The 14,707-nt window shown below is 36.3% G+C and overlaps 1 protein-coding gene across 1 annotated transcript; it reads right to left on the reverse strand.

Moving 5' to 3' along the window:
* Positions 1 to 11,953: 11,953 nt before the first annotated feature.
* On the reverse strand, positions 11,954 to 13,632 carry LOC137718069 (calcium uniporter protein 5, mitochondrial-like). Its single transcript, XM_068457581.2, has 2 exons — positions 13,004 to 13,632; positions 11,954 to 12,687 (listed from the first exon to the last, which is right to left on the reverse strand). Exons 1-2 carry the CDS (start codon positions 13,577 to 13,579, stop codon positions 12,220 to 12,222), a joined length of 1,044 nt encoding a protein of 347 aa, XP_068313682.2. The 5' UTR covers positions 13,580 to 13,632; the 3' UTR covers positions 11,954 to 12,219.
* Positions 13,633 to 14,707: the final 1,075 nt, after the last annotated feature.

The raw sequence follows: 14,707 nt of genomic DNA on the forward strand, positions 1-14,707 counted from the left end.
GCTAAGTTTTATAATCATTTTCAGTTTTGTATTACATGTATCCCAATCCATACATCATAAATATATACATATATGTGTGTGCCCGCATGAGCGCGTGTGTGTGTATATGTATTACAGGGATATCCATATACCCAATTCTCATAATTCTACGTGATATCAAATTCTCAACATTTTTATATGTTTTGTTGATAATTCTAGTCATTGTTATGTACACAACATTATTAAGAATGAGTCACACATTGAGGAGATGATGGACCTTGTATGAGCATATAAGTAAGTTGGGTTACTCCTCATATTGTCAAGAGTAATGATATTCATAATATGTTTTTGTACCACATTTTCATACCACCTTAAGTAACATTTGATGTGGACAACCACATCATTTGAATTAATCAGATTTTTAAATTTAGTTCATTATTTAATAAACTAATAATTAAGAAAAAACTAGTTAATTAAATGATGATTGTGGTATACGAGGAGTCTTTCTCCTTCCTTTTCTTGGGTTTTGCAAATTTTTCAAATGATGTGGCTGTCCACATCAGATGTCACTTAAGGTGATATAGAAATGTAGTATAAAAACATGGTATGAATATCATTATTCTATTGCCAATTGATTTTATAGTGGAATCTCAACTTTCTTAAGTTGAATACACTCCATTTTCTGGACAAAATTTGGGATGTGAATTAGTGGGAGACCTAACATGATAACTGGGTGTGGGTCCTCAGTAATTGCCACTTGTTAGTTTCTTCTTAAAAAGTCCGATATTCAATGATCGAAAAAGAATACATACGAAAGTAAGAATAGTGTACATACAAAAGTCTCAATTAAAACTTTACCAAGTATTTTAACTCGGTTAAAAGAAAAAGAAGAGGATAAATTACATTTTCATACCTCAGGTTTGGGTCTATTTCAATTCCTTACAACATCTTCAAAACATTTCACTTTCATACTTTAAGTACTATTTTATTTCAAAACAATACCTCAGTTACATTTTCCATCCATTGATCCGTTAAATATTGACGTCCACGTGACAACATTTTTTTTTATTTTAAAAAACATGAATTAAAAAAAAAAAAAAAACTTGAAAACACATAAACCCACCCCACCCCGCAACCCCTCTTCTCCCTCCCAAGCATCCCAACATCCATAAACCTGCAAGAAGAAGAAGAAGAAGAAGAAGAAGAAGAAGGAGAAGGAGGAAAAAAAAAATCCCAAAAATCATCTTCGCGCGGGAGGGAGGGGGGTTGTGGAACGGGGGAAGGGAGCTGGGTCGGGGTGGGGGAGGGGGATGGCAGGGATAGTTTCAATTTTTTTTTTCTTTCTTCCTCCCTCTTCTTCTTCTTCTTCTTGCAGACTGTGGGTCGTTGTGTATTTCAATATTTTTTTTTTTTTTTTTTGGTGAGAAAATTCAGGTTTTGGGTGGGATGGGATGGGTTTTTGGATGGAAGGGGAGGTGAAGAGAGTGGAGGAGAGGGAGGTGGTTGGGATGCTTGAGAGGGAGAAGAGGGGTTGCGGGGGTGGGATGGGTTTCAGCGTTTTCAAGTTTATTATTATTATTTTTTTAATTCATGTTTTTTTTTTAAATTTAAAAAATTATTTTGTTTGCCATGTGGAAGACATTTGGTAGCCACGTGACATATATGTAGTAGCCACGCCAACATTTAACGGATCAATGGATGAAAAATGTAACGGAGGTATTATTTTGAAATAAAATAGTACTTAAGGTATGAAAGTAAAATGTTTTGATAATGTTGTAAAGAATTAAAATATACCTCAATCCTGAAGTATGAAAATATAATTTACCCAAAAAAAAATGTTATGCACAAACAACTTAAAGAGTTAGATATTCTAAAATATACAATTGGAAATCTTTTAACTACTGTAAACAGGAAAAATATATAATGTATAACTCAAAGGGGGCTTTTTTGTAGCAGCATATCGAGGAGTAGGTCTGGGGCCACTTACTATTTACTGGCATTGGATATTTGATTACAGCCAAGATCTTGCTAGTTTACTACAATTGGATATTTGGATTACAGACAAGATTTTCAAGTTTCAATTCAAGTAAGTGGATCTGCCGATTGCTGAATTTAGTAGTGTTCTAAAATAGTATTATCTACTACCAAATTATAATTAAAAAAATGCTTTATAAAATGAAATATAATTGAAATACAATTGTTAAGATGGAATTATAAAAATATCGTTGGTATCAACCCCCAGAATATATATGTAATATGTTAATTAATTTCCTCACAGCACCAAAACCTCAAAATATGTGTTGCCAAGTTGCAATAAATAATGTATAGTTTTGCTAATATGACATAAACGTCATATGACTTGATAGAGTACAAAAGATATATATAAAGCACAAATAATAATTCATTTTTGTTACAACACACGTCTTGATTTAATTCTTAATTCTGATGAATCACAAGATAATGATTAAAAAAAAATGCATCTGTAAGTCTTCTCGACTTCTAAAAAAATGAACCGCTGCAGCGAATCCTTTTTTTATTATTGCTTTATATATGTAATATGTTAATTAATTTCCTCACAACATCCAAAACCTCAAAATATGTGTTGGCAAGTTGCAATAAATAATGTATAGTTTTGCTAATATGACATAAACGTCATCTGACTTGATAGATTATAAAAGATATATATAAAGCACAAATAATAATTCATTTTTGTTACAGCGCATGATATAAGTTTGATTCCTAATTCTGGTGAATCACAAAATAATGATCAAGAGAAAATGCATCTGTAAGTCTTTTCGGCTTCCAGAAAGATGGACTGCCGCAGCGAATCCTTTTTTTATTATTGCTTTATGTTTACTTCCACTCAAAAAAAACTTACGTAAAAGAGAGAATGCATACTCCATGCATGCAAGTTTTTCTCCTTCAACTTTCATGACCTAGTACTGTAGAAACCAGATCATAACATCGTGCAAACCCTAATTTGCACGCATTAACGAGTATACTGGCAGACCAAATTAGAAAGAAACTTGAAAGGTTAGCAACTGGTGTGGCACTCGAAATCATGCGATGGAGACATGTAGGCCTAACACATCACACTTGCTGCTCAATATATTTGCTGCAAATATCAATCACAACTCAGCGGGCCATCGTTGGTTGTGGATACACATTTGTAAACCTATGTCAACAACTTCCAAATTGTTTTCGTCACTCAAAGTTTTGAAGTTCTGTTACGAGGACAAAAGTCGACGGGTACCGAACAAAAACCCAAGCGATATTATTTCACTGGCTTGAGAGGGCCAAGGGCCATGAGAGATGGAACATCTTTTTTTTAGGGGCAGAGACACAATGAGTGAACTGTGCATGAGAAACCATAAACTCCTATTATCTCTGTGAAAGCGAAACGTGCGATGAAAAATGAACAACCAACTCTCTTTGTAACAAAAATCTTGAGCTTTTCCGAGGCTTGGATTTGATTGCCAACGTAGGCATAGAGGAAAATGGTTGGATTTTTCTTTGGTCTGTGGGAAATAGGTTGAATCCGAGGTTTTCTTTTTCATTGAGATGGACCATTTTGTATTTTTGGAGGCCCATAGATTGTCTTTCATCGTCGCTAACAAGTGGGATTATGTAGGCCTGGCAAAACTTTCGAGATTTCTTTTGGGCGAGTAGTTCCATACTTCTACCAAGAAGCTTGATGATGTGGGGGATAGATATTGGGTGGTCCTATAATTCATATCCACATATTTAGTTTTACTTTTTAAACATTTTTATTAATTTATGTCTTTTAATTTTTTTTTTCTATTAATTTGTTTCAAAGGCCAGGTGCGAAGTAAAAAGAGATGTGTGGATAACACACCTATAAATTTTAAGGAAAACTAATGAAAAGGCCTAAAAAACTTTAGTTTTAATTAAAAGAACAAAATAAAGGTGTAAATAAATAGTACCAGGAGTGACTTTTCAAGGTAAAAATGTACTTAACGTTAAAAGTGAATAGTATCATAAATGTTTTATTAAGATTCCCTAAATTTTAATGCGTTTTTTAGTGCCTAGGATTGTATTGGACAAGATAATTACTTGTAGGGGTGGTTCGGTATGGGATACCATACCGAAACTAGTATCCCGAATCCCAAACCAAAATTTTTCGGGACGGGAATTTGAAGATCAATCCCAAACCAAATTTTCGGGAATCCCAAATTTCGGGAATCCCGAAATATTTTCGGGATTTTGGGACAAATCGGGAATCCCAAATTGAAATATGAAATTATGAATTGTTCTTCAAATATATAATTCAAGAACACATTCATGAACTAGGAATTTCATTTCATTCACACTACTATTTAATTGAACATTGGCATGCCTGACTGTTTTTATCATAGTCAAAATTCAAATTAATTAAACCATTTTTGCAATATGTTGAGAGACAAACTAATCAAGCCTTCTAAAAGCATCAGCCATGACAGCAGCAATAATAAAATCCACATGAATATCAAACAAAACATGAAAAATATGCAAGGTGTAGGGCATTCCAGGTTGCAGAGCATGAATTAGAAACTACTAGCATCAATTATAAAAGAATAATATATATAATAATTAATATTATATATTTTCGGTTTGGTATGGGATTCCCGAAATATCGAGAAGCCAATCCCGAATCCCATACCGAAATTTTGGGATCGGTTCGGGATAGCATCCCAAAAATTTCGGGAATTTCGGTTTGGGAAATTTTTGGTTTGGGATCGGGATTTTTTCGGTTCGGTTCGGGATTTTTGGGAATTTTTTCCACCCCTAATTACTTGTTATTTAATTTTTCTTGGAGCGAAAAAAAGGATGTTAACTTTTTAAATTTTGTTCGAGTTAAAATAGAAGATGAAGGACTCTATAAGTGGCGATTGAAACTTGGTCTCCAGTTTGGTGACTAGCTTTGTGGAGTCTTGTAGCAACTTTGTTCATCTTGATGAAGGAAGGAGTTGCCGAGTTTGTAACTTTGTAGGAGTTCTTATTAGTCTAAGCCATAATCGTGGTCAACCATCAAGGGTGGATGATGGTTGATCAAGTAGTGGTGAGGAGATTTCATGTACGGACAAATAGCAGATAGAGGAAAACAAAAGTTTAGGGAGATTCTAACATACAATCGTGGATAAATTTCTTTCTTCGTATATTTCGCATCATATAACTGAAATACAGAAAGAATGAGATTTATCCTATACAAGACAAGTGAAAATCTTTGAAAAATTTGGACATTGGTATAATATGTGCCTTAGAAACTTTGATATCAACGTTAGATACAAGGATGTAATTTTGAAATGGTATTTTTCATCGGCAAAATTTCTGTTCTTGCACTTACCCTTCATGAAAAAAACTATTTTTTTGGGTAAATTACATTATACCTCCTCAAGTTTGGATTCAATTACAACCTCATACAACATCGTTAAAATATTTTAATTTCATCAAATTACTTATCATTTTATTCAATATCATAAATTTGTAAGAAAATCTGTTAAGTTAACCGTTAAGTAATAATGTTGCAAATATGAGATTTGTAGGTGTGAAAGAACAAACACATTGTATTAATTAATTAACGAAGCTCAGTTTGCATAATTGGTTAATTAAGGAAGTAGAACTCGAATTCGAACATAGGTGTTAAGGACAAACACATTGTCTTTAGTAATTAACGTAACTTGGAATTTGTGGTTTTTGGCCCTTTATAAATGGCGAAAAACATCACAATCACACATTTTAATGTCTAGTCATTAGATGGTGATAGTACTATATACATACAAGTGTTGTAGTCAAATCTCCTAATATCATGATTTGCACAACAATGAAGAGCTCCCCATTAACTGAAGAACAAAGTTGTTTAACATTCAACTAGGCAATTCACTGTACACAAGGGATGATGACAACTGAACCGCTGTACAAGATTCTGAGTTTCTCATGGCCAGACGAAAGTTCTGTCACCGGCCCGAGGCCCCATTTTTGGCTCGATAGTTCGTAAAAGTCCAAACTATTAACAGTAGTGCAGAGAAGCACATAAATGCAGAAAGAGAATAAGAGAGAGAGAGAGAAAGTAATTGATTACATTGATACTGAATTAATCTTTACAACTATGAGAATACAGTTTATATAGCCATCATGACTAACTTGCAGCCTAAGCTATTTAACTAACTAATTTTGATAACAACTCTAACAACCTTTGGATATTGTCAACATCCCCCATCAATCTCAACTGGGATTGCCCAGTTTGAGATTGAAGCAGACCATCCAGCAATCAACTTCTTACAATCACAGAAATCAAGAAACACAACCTTCTTCGGCAATCGGCCTTCAATGAAGAAAGGGAACAAGAACTGCACTCCGGCAATCAGCCTTAATGGAGTTGCACACAATAACAACAAACAAAATTTTTCAAGAACGTTACTCCGACTATCGGCCTTTAAGGAATAACACACAATATCTGAGACAGAACTTTTCACTCCGGCTATCGGCCTTATGGAGGAAACAAAATGCATTCAACACACTCTTGGCAATCGGCCTTTTTCGAGTGCACAAATCGGAACAAATCTGAAGTATACGGCTATCGGCCTTGACACTTCCAAAATTCCCAAGAAAATTCTCACTGAGACGTTATAAACCAGTTCATATCTAGCCAATTAGAAAATGAACTACTAGTAACAGAAAGAATTGAATCAGAAACAATCTTCATTAATGAAAGAATGACTGAGAAGGGATAGTAAAACCTTGACTGAGAAGTGGTATAGCTTGAGCACCAAAAACCAACTGTGCAACTGATCGGATACAGAGAATGGTTATTCATTCTGCATGAAACTTTGATGACTTTCAAGTGCCTGACTCATTGATTCGAATTCAACATCTGATTCTACTATTTCCATGATATCCACATCCATTTTCACTTCTTCAAAGGTATCTTGAGAAAGAAGTTGTTGTATTGACTGAATGAATTAATGCTATCCTTTACAGTAGTATATATATATATCTAAAAGCCTAAAACCAAACTTACAGCTGTCAAAACTTATTAACTAAGATAGCTAATCACCTTAACCACAACTATACACAATATGACTAAAATGCCCATACACATATATCCTTGGTTAATACTCCCCCTCAATCTTAACTGGGGAAACCCAGTCTAAGATTGGCACAATGATGAACAAATAAAGGACTGTGTAAACCTTTAGTCAGTAGTGCAGAGAAGCACATAAATGCAGAAAGAGAATAAGAGAGAGAGAGAGAGAAAGTAATTGATTACATTGATACTGAATTAATCTTTACAACTATGAGAATACAGTTTATATAGCCATCATGACTAACTTGCAGCCTAAGCTATTTAACTAACTAATTTTGATAACAACTCTAACAACCTTTGGATATTGTCAACAAAGTTAACCGTTAAGTAATAATGTTGCAAATATGAGATTTGTAGGTGTGAAAGAACAAACACATTGTATTAATTAATTAACGAAGCTCAGTTTGCATAATTGGTTAATTAAGGAAGTAGAACTCGAATTCGAACATAGGTGTTAAGGACAAACACATTGTCTTTAGTAATTAACGTAACTTGGAATTTGTGGTTTTTGGCCCTTTATAAATGGCGAAAAACATCACAATCACACATTTTAATGTCTAGTCATTAGATGGTGATAGTACTATATACATACAAGTGTTGTAGTCAAATCTCCTAATATCATGATTTGCACAACAATGAAGAGCTCCCCATTAACTGAAGAACAAAGTTGTTTAACATTCAACTAGGCAATTCACTGTACACAAGGGATGATGACAACTGAACCGCTGTACAAGATTCTGAGTTTCTCATGGCCAGACGAAAGTTCTGTCACCGGCCCGAGGCCCCATTTTTGGCTCGATAGTTCGTAAAAGTCCAAACTATTAACAGTAGTGCAGAGAAGCACATAAATGCAGAAAGAGAATAAGAGAGAGAGAGAGAAAGTAATTGATTACATTGATACTGAATTAATCTTTACAACTATGAGAATACAGTTTATATAGCCATCATGACTAACTTGCAGCCTAAGCTATTTAACTAACTAATTTTGATAACAACTCTAACAACCTTTGGATATTGTCAACATCCCCCATCAATCTCAACTGGGATTGCCCAGTTTGAGATTGAAGCAGACCATCCAGCAATCAACTTCTTACAATCACAGAAATCAAGAAACACAACCTTCTTCGGCAATCGGCCTTCAATGAAGAAAGGGAACAAGAACTGCACTCCGGCAATCAGCCTTAATGGAGTTGCACACAATAACAACAAACAAAATTTTTCAAGAACGTTACTCCGGCTATCGGCCTTTAAGGAATAACACACAATATCTGAGACAGAACTTTTCACTCCGGCTATCGGCCTTATGGAGGAAACAAAATGCATTCAACACACTCTTGGCAATCGGCCTTTTTCGAGTGCACAAATCGGAACAAATCTGAAGTATACGGCTATCGGCCTTGACACTTCCAAAATTCCCAAGAAAATTCTCACTGAGACGTTATAAACCAGTTCATATCTAGCCAATTAGAAAATGAACTACTAGTAACAGAAAGAATTGAATCAGAAACAATCTTCATTAATGAAAGAATGACTGAGAAGGGATAGTAAAACCTTGACTGAGAAGTGGTATAGCTTGAGCACCAAAAACCAACTGTGCAACTGATCGGATACAGAGAATGGTTATTCATTCTGCATGAAACTTTGATGACTTTCAAGTGCCTGACTCATTGATTCGAATTCAACATCTGATTCTACTATTTCCATGATATCCACATCCATTTTCACTTCTTCAAAGGTATCTTGAGAAAGAAGTTGTTGTATTGACTGAATGAATTAATGCTATCCTTTACAGTAGTATATATATATATCTAAAAGCCTAAAACCAAACTTACAGCTGTCAAAACTTATTAACTAAGATAGCTAATCACCTTAACCACAACTATACACAATATGACTAAAATGCCCATACACATATATCCTTGGTTAATACTCCCCCTCAATCTTAACTGGGGAAACCCAGTCTAAGATTGGCACAATGATGAACAAATAAAGGACTGTGTAAACCTTTAGTCAGTAGTGCAGAGAAGCACATAAATGCAGAAAGAGAATAAGAGAGAGAGAGAGAGAAAGTAATTGATTACATTGATACTGAATTAATCTTTACAACTATGAGAATACAGTTTATATAGCCATCATGACTAACTTGCAGCCTAAGCTATTTAACTAACTAATTTTGATAACAACTCTAACAACCTTTGGATATTGTCAACAAAGTTAACCGTTAAGTAATAATGTTGCAAATATGAGATTTGTAGGTGTGAAAGAACAAACACATTGTATTAATTAATTAACGAAGCTCAGTTTGCATAATTGGTTAATTAAGGAAGTAGAACTCGAATTCGAACATAGGTGTTAAGGACAAACACATTGTCTTTAGTAATTAACGTAACTTGGAATTTGTGGTTTTTGGCCCTTTATAAATGGCGAAAAACATCACAATCACACATTTTAATGTCTAGTCATTAGATGGTGATAGTACTATATACATACAAGTGTTGTAGTCAAATCTCCTAATATCATGATTTGCACAACAATGAAGAGCTCCCCATTAACTGAAGAACAAAGTTGTTTAACATTCAACTAGGCAATTCACTGTACACAAGGGATGATGACAACTGAACCGCTGTACAAGATTCCGAGTTTCTCATGGCCAGACGAAAGTTCTGTCACCGGCCCGAGGCCCCATTTTTGGCTCGATAGTTCGTAAAAGTCCAAACATACCCGAACCATACTTTCTAAACCAAAGCCGACTGGTTTGCTTGTTGAAACGAACATTACTCTTTGCAGTCAAAATTTGTTTGATTTTTAAGTGTAATATAAGTTTTATTAACCTAGGCCAACTACGATGATCTCATAATTCCTTCTTCCTGATGAAACGACGTCGAATGATCCGAATTCGAATAAAAGACTTTTCGGAGCCGGTTGTACTTTTGGACATCAAACTTATGAGCCTCCATGAGCCGCCGTTGCATGGCCTTGAAGCGACGGTGGAAGAACCCTTGGAAAGTGGGCTCCGTCTCTGTAGATACCAGATCATAACATCATGCAAACCCTAATTTACACGCATTAACGAGTCTACTGGCAGACCACTACTGCAGCGCCCAAATTATAAAGAAACTCGAAAGGTTTGCAACTGGTAATGGCACTCGAAATCATGCGATGGAGAAATGTAGGCCTAACACATCACACTTGCTGCTCAATATAATTGCTGCAAATATCAATCACAACTCAGCGGGCCATCATTGGTTGTGGATGTACATGTCTAAACCTATGTCAACAAATTCCAAATTGTTTCGTCACTCAAAGTTTTGAAGTTTTGTTACAAGGACAAATGTCGACGGGCACCAAACAAAAACCCTAGCGATATTCTTTCACCGGATTGAGAGGGCCAAGGCCATGAGAGATGGAATATCTTTTTCTTAGGGGCAGAGATGCAATGAGTGATTGTGCATTTAAAATCATAAACTCCTATCATCTCTGTGAAAGCGAAACGTGCGATGAAAAATGAACAACCAACTTCCTCTGTAACAAAAAAATTGACCTTTATCCACGCACGGATTTGATTGGCCAACTTTGGCATAGAGGAAAATGGTTGGATTTTTTATTTATTTTTTGGTTCTGTGCGAAATATGTTGAAACTAGGGTTTTGATTTCATTAAGCTGGGCCTTTTTTTTGTATTTTTGGAGGCCCATATATCGTCTTTCATCATCGCTAGCAAGTGGGCCTATATAGGCCCGACAACTTTGGAGATTTCTTTTGGGCAAGTGGTACCATATATTTCCACAAAGAAGCTTGATGATGTATGATAGATTTTAAGGCGACGTTTGCTACCTAGAATTGTATTGGATAAGATAATTACTTGCCGTATTTAATTAATATTGGAAAGTAAAAAGGATGTTAACTTTTGAAAGTTTGTTCGAGTTAAAGGTAGAAGATGAAGGAAACTTATTCTTTACAAGTGTCGATTGAAACTTAAGCCTCCAGTATGGTGACTAGCTTTGTTGAGTCTTGTAGCAACTTTGTTTTAAGGTGGCTCTACATATTGATCAAGAAAGGAGTGGCCAAGTTTGTAGGAGTTGTTCTTAATAAACTAGCCAAAATCGTGGTCAACCATCAAAGGTGGATGACGGTTGATCAAATAGTGGTGAAGAGATTTTGTGTACGGAAAAAAACAGATAGAGCATTGCTGAAGATTGGGGAGATTCTAACATACAATCGTGGATAAATTTCTTTCTTCGTATATCTCGCATCACATAATTGAAATATAGAAAGAGTGAGATTTATCCTATATAAGACGAAGCAAATATCTCCTAAAAATTTGGATAATGGTATAATCTATACCTTATAAAATCTGAAACTAACGTTAGTTACGTGGATGAAATTTTTTGGAAGAGTATATTTCAATAGGCATCCCGATCCTCATAAAGTGGAGAACCTTATTGGCTTGGAGTTGCCCGTTTAGTATTTTTCGGTACACAAAACCTTCGTTGGTGCACTTACCCTTCATTTCATCATTTTGACATTTTATTCAAGTGCTTCCCTAGTTCAAAAGACAAGATACCCTTCTCTAACCACTTTGACAATAATTCTAGTATTTTCAGACCGCGCAGGTGCCAAAGAACAAACACATTAGCGTAACTCAGATTGTGTAATTGGCTATTCAAGAAAATAGAACTCGAGTTCGAACACATGTGTTAACGAACCGACACATTGTCTTTATTAATTAACGTAATTTGGATTTTTATGGTTTTGAACCCTTTATAAATGGCGAACAACGTCACAATCACATATTTTAATATTTGACCATTAGAAAGTGATAGTACTAGAGAGATACAAGTATTGTAGTCAAATCTCCTAATACATGATTTGCAAAACAATTACGAGCTCCCTTTTAACATGAAGAACAAAGTTGCTTAACATTCAACTAGGCAATTTACTGTACACAAGGGATGATGACAACTGAACCTCTGTACAAGATTTCGAGTTCCTCATCGCCAAACGCCGATTTTTGGCTCGACAGTTTGTAAAAAGTCCAAACATACCCGAACCATACTTTCTAAACCAAAGCCAACTGGTTTGCTTGTTGAAACAAACATTACTCTTTGCAGTCAAAATTTGTTTGATTTTTAGGTCTAACATAAATAACCTAGGCCGACTATGGTGATCCCATAACCATTCCTTCTTTGTGATGAAATGACGCTGAATGATCCGAATTCGGATAAAAGACTTTTCGAAGCTGGTTGTACTTTTGGACATCAAACTTATGAGCCTCCATGAGCCGCCGTTGCTTGGCCGTGAAGCGACGGTGGAAGAACCCTTGGAAAGTGGGCTCCGTCGATGTCCGGAGAAAGAAGGCGTAGCCCAAGGCGAAGTGGATGGAGGTGACGAAGAAGCAAATGGGCTCCATGACATCCCAGTTCAGCTCCCAGAAAGTGAGCCTCATTGCCCCGATCGTTTGAAATAACAAAAAACCCAGCCCACAGTAGAGCTCCCCTCGTACCAGGGCCCTGGCTTTTTGGTCGATTAACATCTTTTGAGTTTCCATCTGGTGCAGCTCTTTACTTCTTGGATCGTTTGGGATGGGCATGGATTGTGAGATTATGCTCTCCATTGATTTAGCCACCTGTAAAAAAAAATTAACAAAAGGTTTGTCAGGTATTACAAAAACGAGAACAACTTCTATGCGTGATATAACAAACAAATCACACAGTTTTACATGTCGTAGTATTACAGGATCGAAACACTCAGCGTGTCTTATTTTCTAGATATCAAAATCAACAGCGATGCTCTCTGTAAGTTTCTTAGATACGTGTCAAATGACCAAGGATAATAAAGTTTTCTTCAACCCACCACCTCAAGGTATATTCCGTAGGTTTACCATATCACAAACGACAACAGAAACAGAATCTACATAAAAGCGGGAAAGAATAAGAAGTTACCTGCTCCGGCCGGAGAAACACTACGTTTCCCAAAACAATAACGTTTACGGACTCGTCCATCATCTTCGCGAACTCAGCACCTTGCTCTTCGCTCTCGCATCCTTCGCTGCAGATCCGAACGAACTCCGATCGCGAAATGGAAGTTTCCGGAATCTCCCTCAGCTTCGCCTTCAGCTTCTCCACCTGAGAAAGCCTCAGAATCTTCTTCGCGCTGCGGACCGAGATTCCGTACGGAAGCTCTGTGGTGGGGTCCCGATCTGGAGGCGGAGGGCTGAGATCGCCGAGACGGAGCTGATTACCACTAATGTTGATGCCTCTCAGCTTTTCCCGGAGCTTCTCCCCATCCGGAACGATCAGGAATTCCGGGAGCTTCGATGCCGACTGGAGGTGGAGGAATTGGAGGAAGAATCCTTTCCGGGGGGTGTCCATCGAGGTCAGATATTCCCTGCGGAAATTCACCTGGGCGGCATTCGGAGGCACGATGGTTTGGTGATCTGTCATAACCGACGACGGTGGCGCTAGGGACACTCTGGTGGCCCCAAATGCGTGCTTAGCAAGTGCTTGACGGAGCGACATGGACGATTGAGAAAGTAGAGCCCAGACGGTGCGTGTGAATGAGAAGCTCTCTGTCGAGTGTTGAGCGTTGGGAGTGAGCTGCTGTTATTTATAGGCTGAGTGTCCGACTTAAGCGGAACTTGTTGGAAGATTGATAGTAACGTATTAGGACACGTCACATATTTTTCTTTGCCAAATTTTTATTATAATTCTCTTTCAATAGTACGTAGCATTTGGTAATTGAAAATAAACGATCTAACATTACAAAAATCAAATCTAATAGTTAAAACACCTATAATACAAAATAATACATAGCACTAAAGCGACAACCGACCAATTTTTGACAGTTATTTGCCCACTTGTCATTGCATTGCAATAATGTCTTCAGCATGCATATATCCCAGTAACTAAAGAGAAACGAATTCCACCAAAACAACCAATTAACGATTCAAGAAGCAAAACACCAGAAGAATCAAAATATAAGGAATTATAGGAGGAGGATGAAACAATAATATTCACCCTTCGAATTATATCCTTATGCAAATTCTCTGAATAAGAATAAAAGAATGGAATCTTAAACAAATGGGAGTACCCTATGCAGGGGAATCTCATTAGGCTGTTGGATTCCAAATTTTAAGATTCTTAATTAGATAATGATCCCACTAGTGAAAGTCTACCACCTCCATTTTAATTTGCATGGGTAATATAATGCGTGGGAAAGGAGATGATGAGCCAACTCCCAAACCTTTTTTTTTTTTTTTTTGAAGAGAGTCAACTTCCTAACTTATTCATGTCATTGTTTCAACGTCTGAATGTATATTTTTGCTCACTACTTTTAAGTGATGGTAATACTCACCACCATATATTTGTTATTATTGAATGCGGTTAAATTTTAAAATTTATGTTTATCCACTACATAGATCTCAAAATTTAAACTAATCCAACAATTATAAATAGGTGATGAGTACAAATATTCTTCAACCAATCTAGAGTTTGTCAAATATTTACGTAACCCCCACTAGATAGGATTTTATTGTTGGGTATCTGCAAAGCATGGAACATTGGAGCCCCACCCTAGTAGACCATGGCGATTGCCCTTTTTTGGTGGCAGAACCATGCAGTTTTCCAACGAGGTTCACTAAGTCAGCT

This window comes from Pyrus communis, chromosome 8 (assembly GCF_041283825.1).
Source record: "Pyrus communis isolate YQ-2024b chromosome 8, ASM4128382v1, whole genome shotgun sequence".
NCBI lineage: Eukaryota > Viridiplantae > Streptophyta > Magnoliopsida > Rosales > Rosaceae > Pyrus > Pyrus communis.